The sequence below is a fragment of the Agelaius tricolor genome, unplaced genomic scaffold (assembly GCF_023055355.1).
Source record: "Agelaius tricolor isolate 1412-34295 unplaced genomic scaffold, bAgeTri1.0.p SCAF_55, whole genome shotgun sequence".
Taxonomy (NCBI): domain Eukaryota; kingdom Metazoa; phylum Chordata; class Aves; order Passeriformes; family Icteridae; genus Agelaius; species Agelaius tricolor.
Genome location: NW_027269315.1, coordinates 2,190,419 through 2,217,816, shown reverse-complemented (window position 1 = coordinate 2,217,816; position 27,398 = coordinate 2,190,419). Strand labels below are relative to the sequence as shown.

Sequence of the window (27,398 nt, the reverse complement as noted above, 5' to 3'; positions counted from 1 at the left end):
CAGTGCCTTCGAGGCCCTGGTTTCTGGAGCATCCTCCTCAGATGTTGTTCTGTGGTTCCTCTTTGCCCCCAGCCCATGCTTGAACTGTGGTTGCCCAGTGGGGCTGCCCAGGCTCTGCTGCATTCCCCTCTCCTCTCCTCACAGGAACAGCAGGACTGGAGTGGAAAATCAGAGCCAAATGAAGGGAAAAGCTGTGTAAACCAGCTGCTGGGTGGGGTCCTGAAAACAGCCCTGGAGTCGGCTGAGGGGACGGGGGTGGTGGCACGAGAAGCTGTGAGCAGAGAGGCTTGGCTCCCAAAATCCATCTTCCCACTGCCTGGGGTCAGGGGGTTTGGGTAAAGACCACGGCTCCTTCCCCCTCCAGGAGGGACCTGGCTGCCCCTCAAGGCTGTGACAACATCCAGGTCACCTCCCAGTGCTCACTGAAGAGGGGATGGGGATGGAGGGTGGGCAGGGTGAGGGTCAGGAGCCCTTTGGGGAGGAACTGGGAGCACTGGTGGCATCTGTAGAGTGGCAGGGTGAGGATATTGGGCACTGGGGTCTGTGCCAGCACTCTCCTGCCTCGTGGCTGCCCGGTGTGTCCCGTGAGGCTCATCCTGGTCCAGCAGCCCTGATGAGGAGGGATCTGCTCAGGCTGTCAGGTGGATGCTGAGGCTTTGCCACCATCTCAGGAGCACTGGGATGCTCCTCAAGGAATGGGACAGCTCGTGGGGATGGTGTCCAGAGCAGGGTTTGGCTGCCCAGTGTGTCCCATGAGGCTCATCCTGGTCCAGCAGCCCTGGTGAGGAGAGATCTGCTCTGCCTGTCAGGTGGATCCTGCTGCTGAGGATTTACCCTCATCTCAGGAGCACTGGGATGCTCCACAAGGAGTGGGACAGCTCGTGGGGATGGTGTCCAGAGCAGGGTTTGGCTGCTCTGGGAGCTGTGCCCGTGTCTGTGACCCCCCCAGAACACCCCAGGGATTTTGGCTGTGCCTGTGGGGAGCTGTCCCAAATCCGTGGGTGGTTCTGTAAGCGTCCTTTGACCAGCAAGGGTTTGCATGGGAGGTGCTTCCCTGAAATCACAGCCAGGGCCGGGCCCTGGGGGCCTCGGAGTGCCCGGGAGAGGGGAGGACACACAGGACACACAGGATGTGCCACATCCTGCTGACTCAGCAGGGCCATCAGCCCGCGGCTTTGTCATGGGGCAGGAGGTTCCTCTTCCAGGCCTGGGGATGATTTCAGTTCCCAGATCCTCTCCAAGCATTTTCCTGGAGCAGATCAATCCTTTCTTGTGCCCTCCCCAGACCTCCCAGCCTTGAACCTCTCTCTGTGAGAGCTGCCTGCCAAGCCCAGAGTCCTCCACTGGGATGAATCCAGTGGTGCCAGGGTTGGGAAGGGGCTCCTTGGAGTGGGTGCTGACCCCAGGAGTGGCAGCTGGCTTGGCCTGAGAGCAGTGGATGCATCAACCTCTTTCCTCCCCACAGTCCCCCTGCCTTTGCTACTGAAATCATCCCCATGCCTCTTCCAGGCCTGGGGATGGTTTCAGTTCCCAGATCCACTCCAAGCACTTTCCTGGTGCAGATCAATCCTTTCCTGTGCCCTCCCAGACCCCCTAACCCTGATGGGGTCTGAACCTCTCTCTGTGAGAGCTGCCTTAAAGCCCAGAGTCCTCTCCCAGCTCACCCATGGGGCTCCACTGGGATGAATCCAGGGTTGGGAAGGGGCTCCTTGGAGCGGGTGCTGACCCCAGGAGTGGCACCAAGAGCAGCAGATGCATCAGCCTGTGTCCTTCCCACAGTCCTGCCCTTGCCAGGCAGACAGGCCCCTCCTTGTGCTGAATTTTATCTCCATCACCTCCCAGAGAACGTGTCCAGCTGTGTTCCCTCTCCAGGAACTCGGGCTTGGTGGCCCATGGTGCCTCTCAGAGTGCCTGGGGCCGTTTCTCATCCATCACTGCCATCCTCAGGCTCTCCCATCTCCCAGCTTGTTCTCCAGGGGATGCTTTCCCCCCCTCTCCTTGGGGTTTTGCAATCCACCTCGAGCTATTTACAGCCCAGGTTTTGCTGCTGACTGAACTTTCCAGCCCTTTTCCTGGGCTGCCCGACCTGCCGGCTGCGGCCGCACCGAATATTTTCAGCATTTTCTAACTCGGCTCAAACTCCTTGTTTTCTTTGCTGTGCAACTTCTTATTTTTTTTTTTTGGAGAAAAACACAGGCTGGGCCTTGAGGGTTGGTCTAGGATGTTATTCCATCGTGAGAGGTTGAGCTCCCCAAATGCGGCCTGGCCGTTTTTAGGGCTAAATTTAGACTCCAGTGTCCTTCCTGAGGCAGGGAAGGGAGCAGGCTGGTGAGCTGCAGTCATGCAGATGCTGTGCAGGATCACAGACAGTCCCAGCACCTCTCCTGGGGTTGGCAGCAGAATTCTTGGATAATGACCTTGCTGGCAGCTCCGAGCTTCTCCAGTGGGACTGTGCTTGCAGTGCCACTGAGGGGAGGGATGGGAAGAGCATCCCGGGCTCCAGGGAGTGTCAGGAAGGTGAGAGCAGCTCTGTGATGTCCAAAAAAATGTGTGGATTGGGGCAGCAGTGGGGATTGTGGATGTCTGGGAGGGAGGCTAATTGAGTTGGAAGTTGCATCTTTAATTGAGTGGACTAATTAGGCTTTTGCCAGATGGTGTTTCTCCAAGTGAGACCACGCTGAGGATGGGCAGGTGTTGGGGGTCACATCCTGGGGGGCAGGCAGGTATTGGGGGGGGGGGGTCTCATTCTGAGGATGGGCAGGCAAGGTTTGGGGGGCACATCCTGGAGAGCAGGCAAAGATGGGGGGCACATCCTGGGGATAGGCAAATATGGGGGGGGGTCTCACTCTGAAGATGGGCAGGTATTGGGGTGTCTCATTCTGAGGATGGGCAGGTATTGGGGTCTCATTCTGAGGATAGGCAGGTGTTGGGGGTCCTGAGGATGGGCAGGTGTTGGGGTCTCATTCTGAGGATGGGCAGATGTTGGGGGTCTCATCCTGAGGATGGGCAGGTGTTGGGGTCTCATTCTGAGGATGAGCAGGTATTGGGGTCTCATTCTGAGGATGGGCAGGTGTTGGGGGTCTCATCCTAGGGACAGGCAGGTATTGGGGGTCTCATCCTGAGGATGGGCAGGTGTTGGGGGGTCACATCCTGGGGACAGGCAGGTGTTGGGGGGTACACGCTGAGGATGAGCAGGTGTTGGGGTCTCATCCTAGGGACAGGCAGGTGTTGGGGTCTCATCCTGAGGATGGGCAGGTGTTGGGGTCTCATCCTGAGGATGGGCAGGTGTTGGGGGTCTCATCCTGAGGATGGGCAGGTGTTGGGGTCACATCCTGAGGATGGGCAGGTGTTGGGGGTCTCATCCTAGGGACAGGCAGGTGTTGGGGTCTCATCCTGAGGATGGGCAGGTATTGGGGGTCTCATCCTGGCTGTGCCAGAGGGGGGTTTCTGCTGAACTGGGGGGGCTGCAGGGCCAGGAGGTGGAGAGGAATCCCTGCTCTTGCACTCAGGGCTCTGCCATCCATCCCTTGCTGACTGAATCGAGGAGGATTCCAGCTGGGGGAGGCTCTGGGAGCCGTCCTGCTGCTGCCCCCATGCCCCAGCACATCCCTGGGGGTGTTTGCTGGGGTTTGCCAGGCAAAACCTGAAATGAGCTGAGAGCTTTGAATGGCATCAATCTCACCCATTTACCTGCAGCTCTTTCTTTGTGGGCTGCTGCTCCAGGGTCACAGCTGGCCAGCAGCATGGCCACAGCTCGTGCAGGACTGTCTGCACCTCCTGGCCCTGCAAAGGACCCCGTTGTCCCTTCTGGTGTCCCCTCCCTCTGCTCCCCTGTGCCCTGCTGCCGATGTCAGAACTGGAATGTCGTGGCCTAAAAGGTGGCACAGGGACACAAATCTTCATCCCTGGGGAGCAGCAGGATGCCCCTGTGCCCACCCCGCCTCTGCCAGTGTGTGCCCACCCACTCCAGCCTCCTGCTTTGCCAGCATGTGCTGCCCAGGAATCCCCAAAGCTTTGCCCTCACTGGGGCCACGCATTTTTCCTGTGCCCTGCTGCCGATGTCACCAGCCCTGGGCTGGCCCTGGCTCTGTCCCTGCCAGGAGAGCAGCTCCAGGTGATTTATGCCACTTGAAAGGGGCATAGAAACCCCAAACCACGACCCAGCTGATCCTCTCTAATATCATCCTAATCATTAAGAAGCTATGAACCAGCATTTGCCTTTTAAACTAAAGAAAGAGCAGAGCAAGGATGTGGGGTAAGCCTCAGCTAAACCCCAACCCCTGATTTTTTATCAAGCTCACTTCACGACTTAAATTATCCAACCCAAACTTCTGTCATTCGTATCAATAAATAGGAATGGTCCCATCCTCTCCAGCCACTACCGGGAGCTGCTCCCAGTGCAGGGAAAAAGCTGTGAAACGTTTCTGTGGTGCTTTTTATTGTTTCCAAAAGGATGCACTGTCCCTGCCAGGAGAGCATCTCCAGGTGATTTATGCCACTTGAGGGGGGCACAGAAATCCCAAACCACAACCCAGCTGATCCTCTCTAATATCATCCTAATCATTAAGAAGCTATGAACCAGCATTTGCCTTTTAAGCTAAAGAAAGAGGGATTCCCCCCTCATTAATGGTATGCCTCAACTAAACCCCAACCCCTGATTTTTTATCATGCTCACTTCACGACTTTAATTATCCAACCCAAACTTCTGTCATTTGTATCAATAAACGGGAATGGTCCCATCCTCTCCAGCCACCTGGAGCTGCTCCCAGTGCAGGGAAAAAGCTGTGAAACGTTTCCTCCCGGCGCGTATCGCGGTGCTTTTTGTATTGTTTGCAGAAGGAAGCACTTGGCTTTAATACTTCCCGCTCCAGCCGCCTTCCCAGCGGCCGGGGCGGATGCTCCGGGGCACCGGGCGTGGAGCAGGGGCGGTGCCGCCGCCGCCTCCGCCCCGCTCCAGCCCCGCATCCTTGGGTCGGTGCCCACGCCCGAGGCTCCGCTTCCTGCCGCAGCCCCCGGCCCTTCCAGATGGGTTCGCTCAGCCTCTCCTCTGCCGGCCTGCAGCGTGTTTTCCCCCGGGAAAAGTGAATTTGGAGCCTGGTTTAGTCACCAGTGCTGTGCTCTCCTGCCCATCCCATCCCCATGTTCTTTCAGCTGTATAAAATCCTAAATTTTCTTTCCCTGTAACTTACAGAGGTGAAGCCTCTCCTCTGCCGGCCTGCAGCGTGTTTTCCCCCGGGAAAAGTGAATTTGGAGCCTGGTTTAGTCACCAGTGCTGTGCTCTCTTCCCCATCCCATCCCTATGTTCTTTCAGCTGTATAAAATCTAAATTTTCTTTCCCTGTAACTTACAGAGGTGAAGCCTCTCCTCTGCCGGCCTGCAGCGTGTTTTCCCCCGGGAAAAGTGAATTTGGAGCCTGGTTTAGTCACCAGTGCTGTGCTCTCTTCCCCATCCCATCCCTATGTTCTTTCAGCTGTATAAAATCTAAATTTTCTTTCCCTGTAACTTACAGAGGTGAAGCCTCTCCTCTGCCGGCCTGCAGCGTGTTTTCCCCTGGGAAAAGTGAATTTGGAGCCTGGTTTAGTCACCAGTGCTGTGCTCTCCTCCCTGGCTGCTCTGATGCCCATCCCTGTGCTTTTTCAGCTGTATAAAATCCTAAATTTTCTTTCCCTGCAACTTACAGAGGTTAAAACCAGGTTAAAATCAGGGTCCCTGACCTGCAGGAACCCCCTGGGAGCATCTGGTGGAGATGCCAAGGGGTCAGGCAGAATTTGGGATGCAGCACCAGCTCGGGGCTGGCTATGCCAATTCCTCTTTCACCATTTGCACCAGTTACACACAGATGGGACATTTCACCGTGCCAGGGATGTTTTTCCAGTGCAGGACCTGCTTTTCCAGGATGTGCTGTCAAGGACTCCCCAAAGCTTTGCCCTCACCGGTGCTTGCTGTGCCGGGTGACGCTGGAGCTGTGTCCCCATGGGCTTGGTTCTGGGGGCTTGGATGGGAATTGGTGACAGCCAAAAGCTGTGGCAGGAGCAGGGCAGGGCCATGGTTGTTGTCTGGGGTTGGTATCCCTGGAGAGACCTTGAGGTTGCAGGAGATTTGTGCTGTGCCATGGTGGCTCTGTGACCTTTTAAAGAGCTGGGAAATGCTGAGGTGAACCCACATCCCCAGGGGACCTCAGGAGGTGACCTGGAGGTTTGGAACAGGTCTGGATCTCCATGTCCTCGTGCCTTGGATGTTCTCCAGCCTCTCAGAGTGATGACCTCCATCTCCTGAGTGATGACCCTGCCCTGGCTGGGGTGGGACCCCCATGTGCACTCCAGTGGGAGATGCTGAGGTCCCCAAGGAACTCACATCCCCAGGGGACATCAGGAGGTGACCTGGAGGTTTGGAACAGGTCTGGATCTCCATGTCCTCATGCCCTGATGTTCTCCAGCCTCTCAGAGCATCTCCTGGGTGATGACCCTGCCCTGGCTGGGGTGGGACCCCCATGTGCACTTGAGTGGGAGATGCTGAGGTCCCCAAGGAACTCACATCCCCAGGGGACACCAGGAGGTGACCGGGAGGTTTGGAATGGGTCTGGATCTCCATGTCCTCATGCCCTGATGTTCTCCAGCCTCTCAGCATCTCCTGGGTGGTGACTCTGCCCTGGCTGGGGTGGGACCCCATGTGCACTCCAGATGCTGAGGTCCCCAGTGAACCCACATCCCCAGGGGACATCAGGAGGTGACTTGGAGGTTTGGAACGGGTCTGGATCTCCATGTCCTCGTGCCCTGATGTTCTCCAGCCTCTCAGCATCTCCTGGGGGGTGACCCTGCCCTGGCTGGGGTGGGTCTCTCCCACTGGTCCTGTTCCACACGTTCTCCCATTATTGCCCACCTGGACTCTCTCCATGGTGAGGGACACCCATGGATTGGGAGCCACATTGAGGACCCACAGGTGTGGCCACCCCAAGGATCTCAAACCCACCCCGAGGATCCCAAATCCCAGCTGGATCATCCCTGGCTACGCTCACACGGAGCAGGTGGAGCCGAATCCAGAGCAACTCCCCGCGCTGCTCGGGAATAAAAGTCCCTTTATGCCGGAATAATTAGTGTACTCAGAGCATGCTAATTATTCTGGGATAAAAGTGACTTTTATTCCAGCAGAGTGTCCTCTCAAAGGGCCCTTTCTGCCCGCTCCCAGGGCACAATAGCTGCTCTGCTCCGTTTCCCCATCCCAGACAAAGTCCTTATTTGCGGACGCAGCGAAATTGAGTTGACTAATGAATTAAGGCCAATGGTTCTGGCCGGGCTCCAGCCCTTTGAAAGCCTTGGCGAGCTGATGCCCGGCCTGCTGGGAGGAAGCACAGACCCTCCTGCCCCACCAAGCCCCTGGCAGCCTCCTCTCCCCATCCTCCCTCCCTCCCAGCTGCTGGGATGAAATGCCTATTAATCTGTGCTGTGGAATTGCTTTATTCCAGGGCTCTGGAGGGAGCCTTATCAGCTCCAGCCACAGGCCATAAATAACCACGGCGGATCCTGTTTGGGTTCCCAACTGCCCAGGGTATAAACATCCCTCTCCTATTGCTGGAATTAAGGCTGGGCAGGTAGGGGAGGTGGGGTCCCCTTTTTTCCTTCCTCCCCATCCATCCTCTGAGGAAGGAAAAAAAGGGGGACATGGGGCACCCTGGCGGGGATTGAACCCCATCCAACTGCACCCAGAGGATTTAAGCCCCTTTTTCCTGCCTGTAAATGCTTTTTTCTTCCTCTTTTTTTCCTTCCCCCCCTGCTTCACCTCGCATTTTTTTTCCCATTTAAATTGCAGATAAGCTGCAAAAAGAATAATACCCCAAAAAAACGGGATTCTCCCTTGAATCCCCCTTGGCTGTGGGGTTGGAGCTGCCCCTCCCCACCAGTCTGGATGATCCAGCTCTTTTTTTTTTTTTAATTTCTTTTTTTCTTTTTTTTTCTCTTTTCTTTTTTTCTTTTTTCTTTTGTTTTTTTGGTTTTTTCTTTTTGTTATTTTTTTCTGTTTTCTTTTTTCTTTTTTCCCCTTTTTTCTTCTTTTTTCTTTTTTTTCTGTTTTCTTTTTTCTTTTTCCCCTTTTTTCTTCTTTTTTCTTTTTTCTTTTTTTTCCCCCATTTTTCTTCTTTTCTTTTTTCTTTTCTTCTTTTTTCTTTTTTCTTCTTTTTTCTTTTTTTTCTGTTTTCTTTTTTCTTTTTCCCCTTTTTTCTTCTTTTTTCTTTTTTCTTTTTTTCCCCCATTTTTCTTCTTTTCTTTTTTCTTTTCTTCTTTTTTCGTTATTTTTCTTTTTTATTTTTTCCCCTTTTTTCTTTTTTTTCTCTTTTTCTTTTTTTCCCCTTTTTTCTTTTTTTTTTTCCTTTTTTCCTTTTTTTTCCCCTTTTTTTCTTTTATTATTATTATCATCCCCATTTCTGCCAATGCCGGAGCTTTCGTTTCATCTGCCTCCATCTCCTGCCATTTTTCAGCTCCTTTTGCTGCGGACTCTCGGTGGGGCTGGAGGCGGGGAGGGGATCTCGCTCCAGCACGGCTCCTGAATTTGGTTTAAAATGCAAATCTTTCCTTTATTCCCTTTTTTTTTTTTTTTTTCTTTTTTAATGGATTTCATCTGAAGGCGGCGGAGCCGCTGGAGCCTGGGGAGCGGGAGGGGAAGGGGCTGGGCGGGATGGGGAGCGGGGGGAGCGCATTCCTCGCAGATTTCCTGATGGAAATCGCCTCCCCCCGGATGCGTTTGAAGTCAGGTGACGCAGGACGCAGCCCTGGGAGCCGCAATGTGATTTTTATACGATTTTAAAATTATTTTAATGTGATTTTTATATGATTTTTAGCTGATTTTTATACGATTTTAAAATTATTTTTATGTGATTTTTAGGTGATTTTTAGATGATTTTTATATTATTTTTATATGATTTTTAGCCTCCTTCCCCCTCCTCGGGGATGCTGTGGGCAGCTCCTGCCTCCATCTCCTGCCTCCCTCGGGATGCGCTCGCCCGTCCTTCCTCCTCCTCCTCCTCCTCCTCCTCCTCCTCCTCCTCCTCCTCCTCCTCCTCCTCCTCCTCCTCCTCCTCCTCCCTGTCCCCCCCCCCATCCTCGCTCTGCTCCTTTGTCTGGGTTTGGAGGCAGCGTTGGCAGCTCCTGGTTGATGGCAATTCCATCCCCATGACTGTGCTGGGGGTGTTGGGGACCCTGGAGCTGTCACCCCAAAGGGGGACATTGGGATGGCGTCTCCTCATCCATGGGGTGCCCAGTGCAGGGATCCAGTGGCTCCCAATCCATGGGTGTCCCATGGGTTTCCCTTGGGTGTCCCTTGCCATGGGGAGTGTCCAGGTGGGCGAAAATTGGAGAATGTGTGGAACAAGACCAGTGGGAAAGAGCCAGGGATGTGCTGGAGGGATTTGGGGATGAGCAGAGGGTGCTGGGCCCATCCTGTGTGTCCCTCTGGGTGTGACAGGGGTGTGACAGCCCTGCCTGTCCCTCTGGGGTGTGACCAGGGGGGTGACAGCCCTGCCTGTCCCTCTGGGGTGTGACAAGGGGGCTGGGGGCCTGCTGGGGACCTTGGAGTTGTCATCTCTTGCTTGACCCCAAAGGGGGACATTGGGATGGTGTCTCCTCATCCATGGGGTGCCCAGTGCAGGGATCCAGTGGCTCCCAATCCATGGGTGTCCCTTGTCATGGGGAGTGTCCAGGTGGGCGAAAATGGGAGAATGTGTGGAACAGGACCAGTGGGAAAGAGCCAGGGATGTGCTGGAGGGATTTGGGATGAGCAGAAGGTGCTGGGAATCCCATCCTGTGTGTCCCTCTGGGGTGTGACAGCCCTGCCTGTACCCCAGGATGGGTCTGGGGCCGCTTCCAGCTGCTTCCCACCAGCGTCATCCTTTGGTCAGGGCTGGGAACAGGGGTGGAAATCAGGGATGGAGAACCAGAGAAGCCCTGGAATGCTGGGGGCTGAGGTGATGGTGGGGGTTTGGTTCTGCTTGGATTTCTCGTTGTCTCTTTGGGGGTTCCTTCCAAAAAGGAGGAGAATCAGAGTGAGCCCTGTGCAGGGCCCATCTGAGCACCCACACCCACTCAGAGCCTGTCCCAGAGCTGCCATCCCAACACCTCTGGCACAGCAGAGCCAGGTTTTCCTTCTCCAAATCATTATTTTTTTTGGTTGTTGTTTGTTTGAGGAAGGTGAATGCCTCGTGATTCCATAGTCCGATTGAAGGGGGGAAAAAGGGGGGAAAAAAAAAACGTATTTTAGAGTCAATATTTACACAGCAATGGGCTCTGTCCCCATCCCCCAGCTCCACCACATACCTGTGGGAATGGCCGGGAGCCCTGAGGTCCTGGAAGCTCCAGAGCAGGGATCTGGTTTGAATCTTCCCCTTTCGGAGGGGGGCCGGATGGAAGAATGGCAAAAATGCATTTGAACTGTTTTGGGATGGTGTGCTTAAATGCAAAACAAACAGCTGAGCCTTCCTTTTCCCTTTCCCCCCTGGAAAAAATGTGCCTCAGACCTGAGGGTTTGGTATTTTAAATGTCTCTATTACTTAGCTCGGCTTTTGGGAGGCGGAAAATTTGCCGGGTTTGGGGTTTGAGGATCAGCCTGGAGCTCCAGCAGCCCAGGGAGGAGGGAGCAGGATGGGCTCCAGGCTTTGGCCTTCCCAACCCCTGTCCTGAGGCTGCAGAGAAACTCCAGGACACTGGAAATTCTAAAAACACAAAAACCAGAACAAATCCTGGGTTGTTTTTTTTTACTGTAGTTTGGGGAACAAAGGATGAATGATGTGGAGGAGAGAAACGAAGCCTCAAGTGGCTGATGTGGTTTTGGTGGATTCTGTGGTTGAGTTTGTGTCTTGGGTGACTCCGAGGCTCCGTGTCACAAATTCCAAGCTGGGAAGGTCCCAAGGGGAAGAGCGTCCATGAATTCCAGCCTTGATCCACAGGCAATGAGGAAGAGGAGGAACATTGGGATGAAAACCTGGTGTTCATCTTCCTGATGGAGTGGGCTCTGCCAAAGAAAAGCCAAAATTGCCCCAAACACCACAACCTGCCAAAGAAAAGCCAAAATTGCCCCAAACACCACAACCTGCCAAAGAAAAGCCAAAATTGCCCCAAACACCACAACCTGCCAAAGAAAAGCCAAAATTGCCCCAAAACCAACAACCTGCCAAAGAAAAGCCAAAATTGCCCCAAAACCAACAACCTGCCAAAGAAGTGCCAAAATTGCCCCAAACACCACAACCTGCCAAAGAAAAGCCAAAATTGCCCCAAGCACCACAACCTGCCATAGAAATGCCAAAATTGCCCCAAAAACCAACAACCTGCCAAAGAAATGCCAAAATTGCCCCAAACACCACAACCTGCCAAAGAAATGCCAAAATTGCCCCAAACACCACAACCTGCCAAAGAAAAGCCAAAATTGCCCCAAACTCCACAACCTGCCAAAGAAATTGCCCCAAACACCACAACCTGCCCTATTTTGGGGTTGCTCCATCCCGAGGTGGGCATGGAGACCTGGAGGAGCACGGGGTGGGAATATTTCCCTCTGGAGTGGGTTTGCTCCCTCCCTTTTGTGCTCCCTTCTCCCTCAGAACATCTGGTTTGTGAATCTCAGCCCGTATTTATGGCCAGCACCATTTCCTGGCCGGGCGCCTCCTCCCAGGGAGAGGAGGAGGAGGAGGAGCTGGGCTGAGGAGGAAGCACGGCAGGAGTTCCTTCAGATTTCGGTGCTTTGCTTCCAGTCTGGTTGGGTTTTTGTGTCATCCTCGTGCACGGTCTGAAGGTCGCGTGGCCTTTGCTGCAGGATCTGCTTTCCCCACCTCTCCCACCAGCCCGTTTCTTATTTTAGACCAAGAAAAATCAGATTGTTTTTGCTGGTTGTGTTTGCCAAGCCCTTTCCCAACCCACCACGAAGCCTCTGGGTGTCCATGGAATTCTGGTCCCAGGCTCTTGGTCCCCTTCCTACCTGGGGAGATGCTGCTGGGGTGTTTGTTTGCACCCTGTCCTGGAGAGAAATTCCCTTTCTTGCACCCAAATGGATTTTTTTTTTTTGGACCTTTTATTTGGACCATTTTGTTTTTGGATCTTTTTTGTGCTCAGGCCTTTGTGTTTTTTTGGCCTTTTGGGGGGCCCTTTTTTTGTAGGGTTTGTTTTTGGCCTTTTTATATCCCATTTTTGGGAGACCCCTTTTTTGGACACCTCTTTTATTTTGTGCCTTTTTGGGAGCCCTTTCCTTATGTGCCTTTTTTGTGACCCTTTTATTTCTCCACTTTTCCTATCCTTTTTTATTTTTTTTTTTTTTACTTATTCATTTTAGTAACATTTATTCTGCTTTTGGACCCTCCTTTGGGTGTGTTTATTTTCCCATCATCTTTTGTCCCTTTTTTTTGGGGTAGGGCCTTTTTTTGGGCACCTCTTTCATTTTGTGCCTCTTTGGGGGCCCTTTTCTTACATGCCTATTTTGAGACCCTTTTATTTCTCTGCTTTTCCTATCCCTTTTTATTTTTTTTGGCCACATTTTAATGCCATTTTTTCTCCTTTGGGTGCATTTATTTCCCCACCACCCCCCTCATCTTTTGGCCCTTTTTTTTGGGGGGGGTAAGACCTTTTTTGAAACCCTTTTATTTCTCCGCTTTTCCTATCCCTTTTTATTTTTTTTGGCCACATTTTAAAGCCATTTTTTCTCCTTTGGGTGCATTTATTTCCCCACCACCCCCCTCATTTTTTGGCCCTTTTTTTGGGGGGGGTAAGACCTTTTTTGAAACCCTTTTATTTCTCCGCTTTTCCTATCAATTTTTATTTTTTTAGCCACATTTTAATCCCATTTTTTCTCCTTTGGGTGCGTTTATTTCCCCACCATTTCCCTCCTCTTTTGGCCTTTTTTTGGGGGGGCGTAAGACCTTTTTTGAAACCCTTTTATTTCTCTGCTTTTCCAATCCCTTTTTATTTTTTTTGGCCACATTTTAACGCTATTTTTTCCTCCTTTCAGACCCACCTTTGGGTGCATTTATTTCCCCACCTCTCCCCTTCATCTCTCACCTATTTTGACCAACCTCTGCCGTGTTTTTAGCTCAGTTTTGTCCCTTTTGAGCCCCCTTTTGAGCCGGGGTCTCTCTCCTCTGGCTGCCAAGGCAGGGACGTGTCCCTGCAGCTGCCCCAGCCCCGCTCTGAGCCGCCCATTGTGTGTGATGAAGGCTCCTTTATTCCCCATCCCCGCTGCTGAAGGGAATTTTGGCTCTGTGAGAGGGATGCATGAACACAGACACCTTCTCTGATTGTCCACCTGGCACTGAGGGTGTTGTACCCACTGGGAACGCGCCGTGCCAGGACGGGGAATGAGCAGGGAATGCTGAGGAGCCTCGGGAGCGATCGCCTCCCATCCTTTCCTTGCCCTGAGCCGCAGTTCCTGTGGCTCTTCCCGTGCTTGGGAATGGTGGAAGGGATGGGTTTGGGTGGGTTTGGGTGTCCTGTGGTGGTGAGGAGCTCTCTGGGGTCATCCTGTATGGATCAGCTCCTGTCTGGAGGGGCAGGTGAGCTCAGGATGACCTTCAGGAATGGTGTGGCCAGCAGGACCAGGAGGTCACTGTGGCCCTGAACTCAGCACTGGTGAGGTCACACCAGAGCCGTGGTGGCCGTGCCAGAGCTGTGGTGCCTCTGGTTCTTCCTGTGCTTGGGAATGGTGGAAGGGATGCGTTTGGGTGGGTTTGGGTGTCCTGTGGTGGTGAGGAGCTCTCTGGGGTCATCCTGCATGGATCAGCTCCTGTCTGGTGTCCTCAGGATGGCCTTTTGCTCCAGGAATGGTGTGGCCAGCAAGACCAGGAGGTCATTGTGGCCCTGAACTCAGCACTGGTGAGGTCACAGCCGAGCCGTGGTGCCTCTGGTTCTTCCTGTGCTTGGGAATGGTGGAAGGGATGATTTTGGGTGGGAATGGTGGAAGGGATGGGTTTGGGTGGGTTTGGGTGCCCTGTGGTGGTGAGGAGCTCTCTGGGGTCACCCTGCATGGATCAGCTCCTGTCTGGAAGGGCAGGGAGGATCCCGTGCTTGGGAATGGTGGAGGGGTGATTTTGGGTGGGAAGGGTGGAAGGGATGGTTTTGGGTGGGTTTGGGTGCCCCTGTGGTGGTGAGGAGCTCTCTGGGGTCATCCTGCATGGATCAGCTCCTGTCTGGTGTCCTCAGGATGGCCTTTTGCTCCAGGAATGGTGTGGCCAGCAAGACCAGGAGGTCACTGTGGCCCTGAACTCAACACCAGAGCCATGGTGGCTGTGCCAGAGCTGTGGTGCCTCTGGTTCTTCCCGTGCTTGGGAATGGTGGAAGGGATGGTTTTGGATGGATTTGGGTCCCCTGTGGTGGTGAGGAGCTCTCTGGGGTCGTCCTGCATGGATGGAAGCTGGGCAGGTGAGCTCAGGATGGTGTCAGTGCTGGGTCCTGGAGCTGGGAATGCTCAGCATGGAGATGATGGCTCCTTCCAGCATCCCTGCTCCAGGAATGGTGTGGCCAGCAAGACCAGGAGGTCATTGTGGCCCTGAACTCAGCACTGGTGAGGTCACACCAGAGCCGTGGTGCCTCTGGTTCTTCCTGTGCTTGGGAATGGTGGAAGGGATGGGTTTGGGTGGGTTTGGGTGCCCTGTGGTGGTGAGGAGCTCTCTGGGGTCACCCTGCATGGATCAGCTCCTGTCTGGAAGGGCAGGGAGGATCCCGTGCTTGGGAATGGTGGAGGGGATGATTTTGGGTGGGGATGCCTCTGGTTCTTCCTGTGCTTGGGAATGGTGGAGGGGATGATTTTGGGTGGGTTTGGGTGCCCTGTGGTGGTGAGGAGCTCTCTGGGGTCACCCTGCATGGATCAGCTCCTGTCTGGAAGGGCAGGTGTCCTCAGGATGGTGTCAGTGCTTGGAAGGAATCCCACGTGTTCCTGCTCTGGTCCTGGAGCTGGGAATGCTTGTTATCTTATATATTACAACAGTTCTATTATCATTATGTGTTATCTTATATATCAAGAGTTCTTTTATCATTATGGTGCCATGGTTTAGTTGAGGTGTTGGGGCTGGGTTGGACTCAATGACCTTAAAGTTCTCTTCCAACCCTGTGATTCTGTGAATTCTGTGAATTTTGGGAATTCCCAGGGCAGAGGGAGGTGGCGGAGTCTCCATCCCTGGATGTGTTTAACAAAGCCTGGATGTGGCACTGGCTACCAGGGTTTAGTTGAGATGTTGGGGCTGGGTTGGACTCAATGACCTTAAAGTTCTCTTCCAACCTTGTGATTTTGTGAATTTTGGGAATTCCCAGGGCAGGGGGAGGTGGTGGAGTCTCCATCCCTGGAGGTGTTTAACAAAGCCTGGATGTGGCACTGGGTTTCAGGGTTGAGGTGTTTGGGCTGGGTTGGACTCGATGATCTTTAAGGTCTCTCCCAACCCAGTGATTCTGTGATTGCTGTCTCCAGTACAAAACAAGCTCCTGGTTTCCCATCCCACAAACAGCTGAGTGCGTATGGATTCCCAGGGATTTGCCCTCCTATAGCTCTGCCTGCTCCTTTGGGAAGTGAAACCTGTGGGTTGGAGTGGCTGCCACAGCCACAGGTCACCCTGTGGCTGCTGCAGACCTGGGAGGATGAGGAGGAGCAGGAAATCCAGGAGAGTCTCAGCTCTTTGCTGTGGTTTTCTTAATGAATCCTGCCTTGGATGTGCCTGTGGCTGGGAGATGGAGGCACAGATGAGCTCTGTGTGAAGAGGAGGTGGCAGGGCTGGATTTGGAGCAGAGGATCCTGTCCCTGAGCCTGGTGAGAGGAAGGGGAAAGGGGAAGGCCAAGTTTTCTTAATGAATCCTGCCTTGGATGTGTCTGTGGCTGGGAGATGGAGGCTCTGTGGTGAGGAGATGAGCTCTGTGTGAAGAGGGGGTGGAAGGGCAGAGGATCCTGTCCCTGAGCCTGGTGAGAGGAAGGGGAAAGGGGAAGGCCAAGTTTTCTTAATGAATCCTGCCTTGGATGTGGCTGTGGCTGGGAGATGGAGGCACAGATGAGCTCTGTGTGAAGAGGGCGTGGAAGGGCAGAGGATCCTGTCCCTGAGCCTGGTGAGAGGATGGGGAAAGGGGAAGGCCAAGTTTTCTTAATGAATCCTGCCTTGGATGTGTCTGTGGCTGGGAGATGGAGGCTCAGATGAGCTCTGTGTGAAGAGGGCGTGGAAGGGCAGAGGATCCTGTCCCTGAGCCTGGTGAGAGGATGGGGAAAGGTGGACAGGCTTGGGCTGTGCCTAGGGAAGGTGGAGGGGACGGCCAGGGATGCTCCATCCATTTTGATCCCTCCTGTCTCCATCTTGGCGGCGCCGAGCAGCAGCTCCCACGCCGCCGGTGAGCAGGGGAGGAAGGGAGGGAGGCAGGAGAAGCAGGTTGGCAGGAGGAGCCACACTCCCAAACGGCATCAGGAAAAGCCCCGGGGGTTGTGACAGGGTGGGAAGTGTCCTCCCACCCTTCAGGGATGGGATGGGGATCAGGGACAGCATCATCCCCATCCTCTCCCCTGTCAGGCTCCTGTGCTGTGCAGCAGCCCCGTGGCAGGAGGAGGATGCAGGCACAGATCCCCCCCCTGCCTTTCCCGGGCTGAGCAGGAAGTGAAGTGGATCCTGGGAGAGGGGAATTTGGCAGGAGAGCAGGGATGCCACGAGATGAATGTTTTGGGAATTGCGTATGTGGCTGCCTTTGCTTGAGCAAGGGCTCGCAGTTGCGTTGGGTTTGAAAGAGTTCTGGCCACCCCCGGGGCTGGGGCTGGACAGTGACCCCCCCATGGCAGTGACCCCCATGGCTGTGACCCCCCCATTTCAGTGACCCCCCCCCTATGGCTGTGTCCCCCCCATGGCTGTGACCCCCCCATTTCAGTGACCCCCATGGCAGTGACCCCCCTATGGCAGTGACCTCCCCCTATGGCTGTGACCCGCCTATGGCTGTGTCCCCCCCATGGCTGTGACCCCCCCCATTTCAGTGTCCCCCATGGCTGTGACCCCCCCATTTCAGTGACCCCCATGGCTGTGACCCTCCCACGGCAGTGACCCCCCCATGGCTGTGACCCCCCATTTCAGTGGCCCCCATTGCAGCCCATGTTTGGGGGGTGCAGTGACCCCCATTTCAGTGACCCCCATGGCTGTGACCCCTCCATTTCAGTGACTCCCCCCATTGCAGTGACCCCCCCCATTTCAGTGAACCCCATGGCAGTGACCCCCCCATGGCTGTGACCCCCCCATTTCAGTGGCCCCCATTGCAGCCCATGTTTGGGGGGTGCAGTGACCCCCATTTCAGTGACCCCCCCATTTCAGTGACCCCCATGGCAGTGACCCCCCCCCCCCCATCACTGTGACCCCCCCCCCCATGGCTGTGACCCCCCCCCCCCCTATTGCAGCCTCTCCTTTTGGGAGTGTGCAATGTCCCCCCCCATTTCAGTGCCCCCCCATTGCAGCCCATGTTTGGGGGGAGTGTAGTGACCCCCCCATTTCAGTGACCCCCTGTTGCAGCCCATGTTTGGGGGGTGCAATGACCCCCCCCCATTTCAGTGTCCCCCATTTCAGTACCCCCCCCCATTGCAGCCTCTCCTTTTGTGAGGGTGCAATGTCCCCCTCATTTCAGTGACCCCATGGCTGTGACCCCTCCCAATGGCTGTGACCCCCCCATGGCAGTGGTCCCCATTGCAGCCCATGTTTGGGGGGTGCAATGTCCCCTCCCATTTCAGTAACCCCCCCAAGGCATGGACAGGAGGCTCTTCCCAGCCTTTCTCCCTCCCCAAACTCTGGATTTTGGCTTTTCCTGCTGATTTTCCTCTGTCTCTTTTCCCTGTCCCATGAGGGATGTGGGGTCAGCCTTCCCTGGGGTGCTGGGCATGGGATGGATGGATCCCCATCCCACTGTTGTCCTCATCGTTTAAAAAAGCATTACTTTTTAATTTGTTCTCATTTGGCTTTTCTTGTTTTTTTGCCCTGTTTTTCTCCTGCCTAGCATGGAAAACGAAGCGCCTCTGGCTCCCAGGAGCTAATTCATCCAAGTTAAATGATGTTTAAAATCTGCGAGCGCATCACAGTGCTCAACTCCTGTTTTCTCCCGGTGTAATTAATGCTCCAGCTTAAATTTCCTCCTTTCCTTAGGGGCAAGCTTGATGGATCCGGTGCCGGGCTCAAACTTCTGCCAAGCCATAGGAAAGAAATCATCCCCTCAAAAAAAAACAACAAAACAACCCCAAACCAATCTTGGCCTTTAATTGAAATTTGATTTTTCTTTTGAAACAAACTTGTCCTTGGGAAGAAACTGATGTTGTTTATTATCCTTATTTCTTTTTTTTTTTTTCATCCAGCACCGAAGACTTGTAGCCCCAAACAGTTTGCATGCAAAGATCAGATCACGTGCATATCTAAGGGCTGGCGCTGTGACGGGGAGAAGGATTGTCCGGATGGCTCGGATGAATCTCCCGAGATATGTATGTATGCCTTCCTCTTCCTCTTCCTCTTCCTCTTCCTCTTCCTCTTCCTCTTCCTCTTCCTCTTCCTCTGGGTTTGTTCCATCTCTCCACGGGTGTTACAGGACCCCAGGCAGACGTTGCACAATGTTCTACCTCAGCTTACCTTGCAGCGCCTCGGGGTGGGAGTGTCCATTCCATCCGTCCATTCCATCCGTCCATCCATTCACTCATCCACCTGTCCGTCCATCCATCCGTCCATCATCCATCCGTCCATCCCTCCATCCATCCCTCCATTCATCCCTCCATCCATCATCCACCCATCCATCATCCATCCATCCATCATCCACCCATCCATCATCCATCATCCATCCATCATCCATCATCTACCATCCATCCATCCCTCCATCCATCCATCCATCCATCCATCCATCCATCCATCATGCATCCATCCATCCATCCATCCATCCGTCCCTCCCTCCCTCCACCCACCCATCATCCATCCATCATCCACCCACCCATCCATTCATCCATCCATTCATCCATCCATCCATCCATCCATCCATCCATCCATCATCCATCCACCCATCATCCATCCCATCCATCCGTCCATCTGTCCGTCCATGGCTCCATCTCAGCCTCCTGGGAACGGGGGGTCGCTCCTTATTTTTGTTTCCATCAAAATGGATGTGCACGAGGAAGGAAGAATCAGCAGCAGCGTCATCCTCATCCTCAGCACCTCAGCATTCCTGGGAATGAGGGAAGGAGATCTCTGGGAGTCCCACAGGGAGCAGCTGCCCAGGGGACATCGCTGTCCCAGATGGGTTTTGGGATTGAGATACTGGATTGGGCACAGCTCTGGAGGTGCTCCCTCAGATGGGCTGGTGGAGTCTCTGTGGGAGGAAACAGAACTGGGATGGGGGAGCTGAGGTGTGGGGTGGGATTTGGGGGTGTCTGCAGAGGGGTCACACTGTGGTGACACCAGGGTTGGTGGCTGTGCCAGTCCTGCTGTGTTGGAAGCTCTGCTCTGGCCAGGCTGGAGCAAAGAACCACCCGTCCCATGTCCCACGTGGACACATCCACCATGGGGCCCAGCAGAATCTCCTTGTCCTCTGTCCCAGCTCTCCCACCCAGATTCCCCCTTCACGCTCTGGATGGGGTGGTGGAGTCTCTCTGGGAGGAAACAGAGAGCTGGGATGGGTTATGTGAGGTGTGGGTTGGGATTAGGGGGTGTCTGCAGAGGGGTCACAGCTGTAGTGACACCAAGGATGGCAGCTACACCAAGTCCCTCTGTGCCTGGAGCTCTACTCTGGCCAGGCTGGGGCAAAGAACCACCTGTCCCCATGTCCCATGTGGACACAGGACAGCCACCACAGGGCCCAGCAGAATCTCCTTGTCCCCCATCCCAGATCCCCCCTTCACGCTGTGCTTGGCAGAACCATCTCCTCCAGAGCAGTTCCCGGTTCTGCTCCGGGTTTGTTTATTCCTCAAGGCAAAAATGATGCAATGGCCCCTCCGTGGGAGGGATGGGGGGCTGGGATGGGCTGCCTGCCTCCAGTCAATCAGCAGCCCTGGAAAATTACAGCAGGAGGACTCAGAGGCTGGAAGAAATCCGTCCTGATTGGCGTGTTCTGCTCGCTGCGTGCATCTGCGCTCCATCCACGGGGCCAGGTGACCGCAGCACAGACCCCTTGGATGCTCTTCCCTCTCCATCTTCCTCCTCTCTTCCCTGGGGCTGGGGCCAGGAGCAGCCTCTGGTGCTGTGGATGAGCCCTCTGTGAGGAGGTCATGGATGTTGGAAGACTCTTGGGTTTGGTTCAAGCCCTCTGAGGGCTCATCCCTGGAGGACACGGGACCTCTGCTGCCCCTGTGCCCCTCCTGGCACTTCCAGGACAGGGAATTGGGAGCATCTGTGAGACACAGACCAAAGCCTGGCATCTCCTCTTTCCTCACCACCATCTGTGGGACTGGGTCTGTGTGTTTTATCACCCCAGACTTTGGAATCTCTCCGTTCTTCAGGAGCAGTTCCCTCCCCAGCTGATCTCTGGAGGGGCTGCCCCTTCCTCAGTGGCTTTGCCCACCTCCCCCAGTTCCCACTTCTAGACCCTGTGAGGGAGTCAGGGCAATGCTGTGCCCCCCAGGACAGGGAGATTGGGGTGCCAGGGCACATCTGTGTGCCCAGGGGATGAGTGGAGCCTCCCTGCTCCTGCCCAGGCTCATTTCCAACCTGTCAGCCTCCGTTATCTCCAGGATTGCCAGGCCGGCTTTTCTCACTCCACCCTGGCACTGGGGCTTCCAGCAGCCTCTCATCTCCCTTATCTCCCTGGCAAGAGAGAAAATGACTTTTATTACTCTCATTTTTTACTTTTATTACTCATTTAATCTGTGTTTGAGCCAGGCTGTGAGTGCTGCTCCTGCTCAGGCTCCGGAGCCCGGCGGTGTTTGCATTCTCCTGCTGGAGCTCTTGAAATTCTGTCAGGCACGTGCCAGCTTTTCCTCCCTGGGGAATCCTTTGAAGTATTCCCTGGCTTTGCTCAGGTCCTTCCCTTTGAAGTATTCCCTGGCTTTGCTCAGGTCCCTTTCCTGCTCGTTTTGTGTGAGTGGCTCACACACAGCTCTTGCGCTGTCAGTTTTTTGCTCCACGGAGCTTTCCTGAGAGGAAAACACTTGGACAGGAGCCCCCATCCTGTTGGAGATCAAAGACGAGGGGCTCTGAGGAAGCAATTGTTGGTCCATCCATTAATCTGAGGGTTCAGGAGGTCTTGAATCCCTCATCTTGCCCTGCTGGATCTGCTCTTGGCATGGTCCTGATGAGCTCTGAGGTGACCCAGAGGCACCACCAGGACCCATCCTGATGGCACCAAGTGTGACCATCCCACCCCTGCTCCTCCAGCCTCTTCCCTCTTTGTGTTCCCCCCTCCATCTGCATCACCCTGGGCTGTTGCCAAATCAGCTGCAGGAGGAAGAATTGCTTTTTTTCTATCCTTTTTTTTTTTTTTTTTTTATTTTCCTGAGTGGTTTTTTGAGGTTAAACATTCCTATCTAATTCAGCTCCTTGGGGTGTACCACAAGCTTGTCACATGTAATAAATTGGCTCATTTATTAGCGCCAACACGGTCAAAAGCAAACAAAGTGGCTTGTGGATTAATCCTGCCCCTGTTTGGGATAAGTGGTTTGATCCAGGCTCTTTGCAGGGAATAATGGACACGGCAGAGCAGTTCTGACTGATGAATTGGGCTCTTCACTCCAGCCCCTCCATTCTTCTGGTCCATATATCGACGTCACTTAATTAACCCATAATTTGCAATTACTGCCGGCCCAACCCCTCTGCAAAAAAAAAAAAAAAAATCTGTGCAGTGGCACCTGGTAAGAAATTCTCCCAGGAATCAACTGCTGGGTGCTCTGGGACTGGGAAACAGGGGAAGCTCAGTTCCCTGCTGGCTGTGACAGAGCCTGAGCATCCTGGAGGATCCCCTCACCCCAGTGCCAGCCCAGTTTGCTCACACAGGGATGTGTTTGAGACTCAGGGCATTTAGAACCTGTTAAATTCCCATTTTCCAGGCACCCCTTGGGCTGGAATTGGTGTCACTTCCCAGGATGGACAGAGGGAAGTTTTGGCTGGGATGGATTGAGGGTCCTGCTTGGTTTGAGGAGGGAAAGTGTCACAAACTCTGGGCTTTGTGGTTCCCTTCCCACAAAGGGGCTTTCATCCCCTCCTTTAGCCCAGGGATCACACCCAGTGTCCCTCAGAGATGTGATATGAGGATGTACCAGCACACAGAGCTCTGTGTGTGGTGTCACACTCCTCTCCAAGGAGAGCTGGAGCTTATTTAGGGCAAACTCTGCTGTTGGAGCTCCTGGTGAAGGTGACTGGGCTAAAATGGGACCGTGCCTGGACACGGTGTGTGTGTGCTGTGCTCCTCTCACTGCTCGTGGGGGCCCGGGGGGATCCACAGAGCTATTTCTGCCAGCCCTGCTGAGGGGAGGGAGAGGCACAAACAGCCCCTGGAAAATGGGATTTCGGTGTTTTGGCTGGGCAGAGAGGTGCTGGTAGCTCTGGTGTTCAGCCCTGAAATGTGGATTTGGGGCAGGGAGAGGAGGGGACCCCATGGAGGGGGTGAGGATGTGCAGGGGCTGTGCCAGGGCTCGTTGTCACCCCTGCAGCCACCTCCAGCTTGGGGTGAAGCATTGCAGGAGCTTTTCCTGGCGTTTCAGGCCATTCGTGGATTTGTGGTGTGTTTGTTGTTTGTCTCCATGCCTCGCTTCTTTTCAGAGGAGCTTAAAAACAAAACCTGCCCTTCTTTATAATTTTTCCAGTCAATAATGGAGATTAAATCTCCTTGTGCTGGGCTCAGAGGGGGCCCCCCCCCAACACATGCCACAGCCTTGGGGACAAGGAGGGAGTTGGCACCCAGAGAGTCACAATCCACGTGCTGACCCTTGTGCCCTTCGGTGTCCTGCAGGTCCCCAGAGCAAAGTGTCCCGGTGCCAACCCAACGAGCACAACTGCCTGGGCACAGAGCTCTGCATCCACATGAGCAAACTCTGCAATGGCCTCCACGACTGCTTCGACGGCTCCGACGAGGGCCCGCACTGCAGGGGTAGGTTTGGGGTCCCAGGAAAGGGGGGGATCCTCAATGGGGTACCCCCCAACAGGGGAGGAGTTCCTGTTTTGGGATGAGGTTCCTGTTTTCTCCTCTTTAGTGTGAGCCCCACCACACTCAGCTGCCATGGTTTGATGCTGGTGCAATACCAATAGAACCATAAAAATATATTTTTCTCAGATGAGTGCTGTGAGATATGACCAGAAACAGAGGTTTGGGGGTCCCACAATCCCAGGAAAGGTGGAGCTGCGCCCTGGGGTAGTCCCCAACAGGGGTAGGAGTTCCTGTTTTGGGATGAGGTTCCTGTTTTCTCCTCTTTAGTGTGAGCCCCACCACACTCAGCTCAGCACAGTCTGTCATGGTTTGATGCTGGTGCAATACCAGTGCACCCATAAAAACCATATTTTTTCTCAAATGAGTCCTGTGAGATAACCCTAAACCTAAGCTTAACCCTAATCCTAACCCTAACCCAACCAGAAACAGAGGTTTGGGGGTCCCAGGAAAGGGGGTGCTGCCCCATGGGGTAGGAGTGATGAGGTTCCTGTTTTTTCCTGTTGAATGTCAACCCCACCACACTCAGCTCAGCACAGTCTCTCATGCTTTGATGCACCCATAAAATACATATTTTTCTCAAATGAATGCTGTGAGATGGGACCAGAAACAGAGGTTTGGGGGTCCCAGGAAAGGGGGGCTGCCCCAGTGAGGGAGGATTGATGAGGTTCCTGTTTTCTCCTCTTGAGTTTGAGCCCCACCACACTCAGCTGCCATGGTTTGATGCTGGCTCAATACCAGTGCAACCATAAAAATACATTTTTCTCCAATGAGTGCTGTGAGATAACCCTAAACCTAAGCTTAACCTAATCCTAACCCAACCAGAAACAGAGGTTTGGGGGTCCCAGGAAAGGGGGGGCTGCCCCAATGGGTAGGAGTGATGAGGTCCCTCTTTTCTCCTCTTAAATGTGAGTCCCACCACACTCAGCTGTCATGGTTTACCTTAACCCTAACCCTAAATCCAACCCTAATCCTAACCCAACCAGAAACAGGTTTGGGGTCCCAGGAAAGGGGGGATCCTCAATGGGGTACCCCCCTACAGGGGTAGGAGTTCCTGTTTTGGGATGAGGTTCCTGTTTTCTCCTCTTTAGTGTGAGCCTCACCACACTCAGCTGCCATGGTTTGATGCTGGCTCAATACCAGTGCAGCCATAAAACTACATTTTTCTCAGATGAGTGCTGTGAGATATGACCAGAAACAGAGGTTTGGGGGTCCCACAGTCCCAGGAAAGGGGGAGTTGCGCCCTGGGGTAGTCCCCAACAGGGGTAGGAGTTCCTGTTTTGGGATGAGGTTCCTGTTTTCTCCTCTTAAATGTGAGCCCCACCACACTCAGCTCAGCACAGTCTGTCATGGTTTGATGCTGGTGCAATACCAGTGCACCCATAAAAACCATATTTTTTCTCAAATGAGTCCTGTGAGATAACCCTAAACCTAAGCTTAACCCTAATCCTAACCCCAACCCAACCAGAAACAGAGGTTTGGGGGTCCCAGGAAAGGGGGTGCTGCCCCATGGGGTAGGAGTGATGAGGTTCCTGTTTTTTCCTGTTGAATGTCAACCCCACCACACTCAGCTCAGCACAGTCTCTCATGCTTTGATGCACCCATAAAATACATATTTTTCTCAAATGAATGCTGTGAGATGGGACCAGAAACAGAGGTTTGGGGGTCCCAGGAAAGGGGGGCTGCCCCAGTGAGGGAGGATTGATGAGGTTCCTGTTTTCTCCTCTTTAGTGTGAGCCTCACCACACTCAGCTGCCATGGTTTGATGCTGGCTCAATACCAGTGCAGCCATAAAAATATATTTTTTCTCAAGTGAGTGAGATGTGACCCTAAATCTAACCCTAACCCCAACCCTAACCCAACCAGAAACAGAGGTTTGGGGGTCCCAGGAAAGGGGGGCTGCCCCAATGAGGGAGGATTGATGAGGTTCCTGTTTTCTCCTCTTGAGTTTGAGCCCCACCACCCTCAGCCCAGCACAGCCACAGATCCAGAGATTATCCAGAGCCGCTTGGAAGTGAAATGCCCATCATTCCTGAGCCTGCAGCCATGAAATAGCTGCATTGTCTCCTGGGCTTAAAAGCTCCAGCCCTGGGGTTCTGGTCCAGATAAGAGATACCACTGTGGGTTTTTTTTTTTTCCCCCTAATTTCCAGGAGCTTTGTCCCCTGCTCCTGGCCTGTCCCCGTGGCTAATCCTGCTGGAAAACTCCCTAAACCAGTGTGCTGCTGTGCAGATTAATGGCTCAGAAATGTGTGTCCTGGGCTGACCTTGTGTTCCAGAGCCTCTGTGCTCCCCAACCCTTCCCTGCCTGGCCTGGGGGGGCTCCTGTCCTGCTCCACCAAGACCCCTGACCCCAAAGGGCTTCTCCCTGCTGGGACCCAGCTCCTTTCCACTGCCTGCATCTCGTGGGAGCAGCTCCTGCAGCTGTGCTTGAGATGAGAATTAATATTTCAGTGAGAGCTCTCGTTACTTCAGTGGGATCTGATTTTTCTGAGCCACGTGAGCCGTGCTGGGGCAGCTGCTCAGGGCTTTGGGCACCTGGTGCTCGCAGGTTTGGGCACGCTGGGGCTGCCAGCCCTCGGTGGGGCTTGAGCTGGGTGCTGAGTCCCCCCCTGCCCGCGGCAGGTGCCACCCCAGGGAGGCATTTCCTGCATTTCCTGCATTTCCTGGCAGCTGCTTGCGAGTCCCAGCCTGCCACTGCCCCAGGTGTGGGCAGCTGAGCTGTCAGCCCGAGCTGTCACCCCAAAACATGACCCCAAAACATGACCCCAACCCATCACCCCGAGCTGTCACCCCAAAACATGACCCCAAGCTGTCACCCCAAAACATGACCCCAAGCCATCACCCCAACCCATCACCCTGAGCTGTCACCCCAAAACATGACCCCAACCCATCACCCTGAGCTGTCAGCCCGAGCTGTCACCCCAAAACATGACTCCAACCCATCACCCTGAGCTGTCACCCCAAAACATGACCCCAACCCATCACCCTGAGCTGTCACCCTGAGCGATCACCCCAAGCTGTCACCCCAAAACATGACCCCAAGCCATCACCCTGAGCTGTCACCCCAAAACATGACCCCAACCCATCACCCCAAGCTGTCACCCTGAGCTGTCACCCCAAAACATGACCCCAACCCATCACCCCGAGCTGTCACCCCAAAACATGACCCTAACCCATCACCCCAAGCTGTCACCCTGAGCTGTCACCCCAAGTGATCCCCTCGAGCTGTCACCTTGAGCTGTCACCTCAAGCAATCACCCCAAGCTGTCACCCCAAGTGATCACCTTGAGCTGTCACCCTAAACTGTCAACCCAAGTGATCACCCCAAGCTGTCACCCTGAGCTGTCACCTCAAGCTGTCACCCCAAGTGATCCCCTTGAGCTGTCACCCCAAGCAATCACCCCAAGCTGTCAACCCGAGTGATCACCCCAAGCTGTCACGCTGAGCTGTCACCCCGAGATGTCACCTTGAGCTGTCACCCCGAGATGTCACCTTTACCTGTCACCAAGTGATCCCCTCGAGCTGTCACCTCAAGCTGTCACCTCAAGCTGTCACCTCAAACTGTCACCCCAAGCAATCACCTTGAGCCATCACCCCAAGCCATCACCCCAAGCTGTGACCCTGAGCCACGACCCCAAACTGTCACCCCAACCCCTGTTCCCGCTCCTGCTGCTGGACCATTGCTCCCCATCCTGCTCCCCCAACCCTGCTGCCCTTGCAGACATCCTGGGGGTGCTGATGCCAGTGGGGCCCCCGTGCTGAACCCCCACATTGTCCCCTCTGAGAACTCCAGGGTTGCAAATGGGGGAATTTTGGGCTCTCTGGTCTATCCACGGCCCTCAGGATGTCCTGGATCTGCATCCTGTGCCACCCCTCTGCACAAGGGGTGCCAGGCCTTGGCCACCCCATGGAACTGGGACAGGATCAGCAGCACTGGGGCTGGCAGGGGGTGCTCAGACCCCCCCTCCATGGGGCAGCCGTGTGTCCCACATGTCCTCCCTCCCTCTGGGGACATGGAGAAATGTGAAATTTCCCTGCAAATCCTGATGGGGTTGGGTGATCCTAATGGGGTTAGGTGATCCTGATGGAGTCTGGTGTTCCTGATGGGGTTGGGTGATTCTAATGGGGTCTGGTGTTCCTGATAGGGTTAGGTGTTCCTGATGGGGTTGGGTGAATCCTAATGGGGTTAGGTGATCCTGATGGGCTCTGGTGATCCTGATGGAGTCTGGTGTTCCTGATGGGGTTGGGTGATTCTAATGGGGTCTGGTGATCCTGATGGGCTCTGGTGATCCTGCTGACCCAACCCTTGGTCCTTGCTGTCCATCCTGAG

General features: G+C 54.2%; 1 protein-coding gene across 5 annotated transcripts in view; it reads left to right on the top strand.

Annotated features, from left to right (window-relative positions):
• LRP1 (LDL receptor related protein 1) overlaps window positions 1-27,398 on the top strand; it is a 131,319-nt gene that overhangs the window by 4,473 nt on the left and 99,448 nt on the right. For all 5 annotated transcript variants that reach the window (XM_071455986.1, XM_071455985.1, XM_071455983.1 and 2 more), the window contains exons 2-3: window positions 18,310-18,432; window positions 22,875-23,012. In XM_071455986.1, the coding sequence (XP_071312087.1) occupies window positions 18,310-18,432; window positions 22,875-23,012 (261 nt within the window). The remainder of the gene's footprint in view (window positions 1-18,309; window positions 18,433-22,874; window positions 23,013-27,398) is intronic.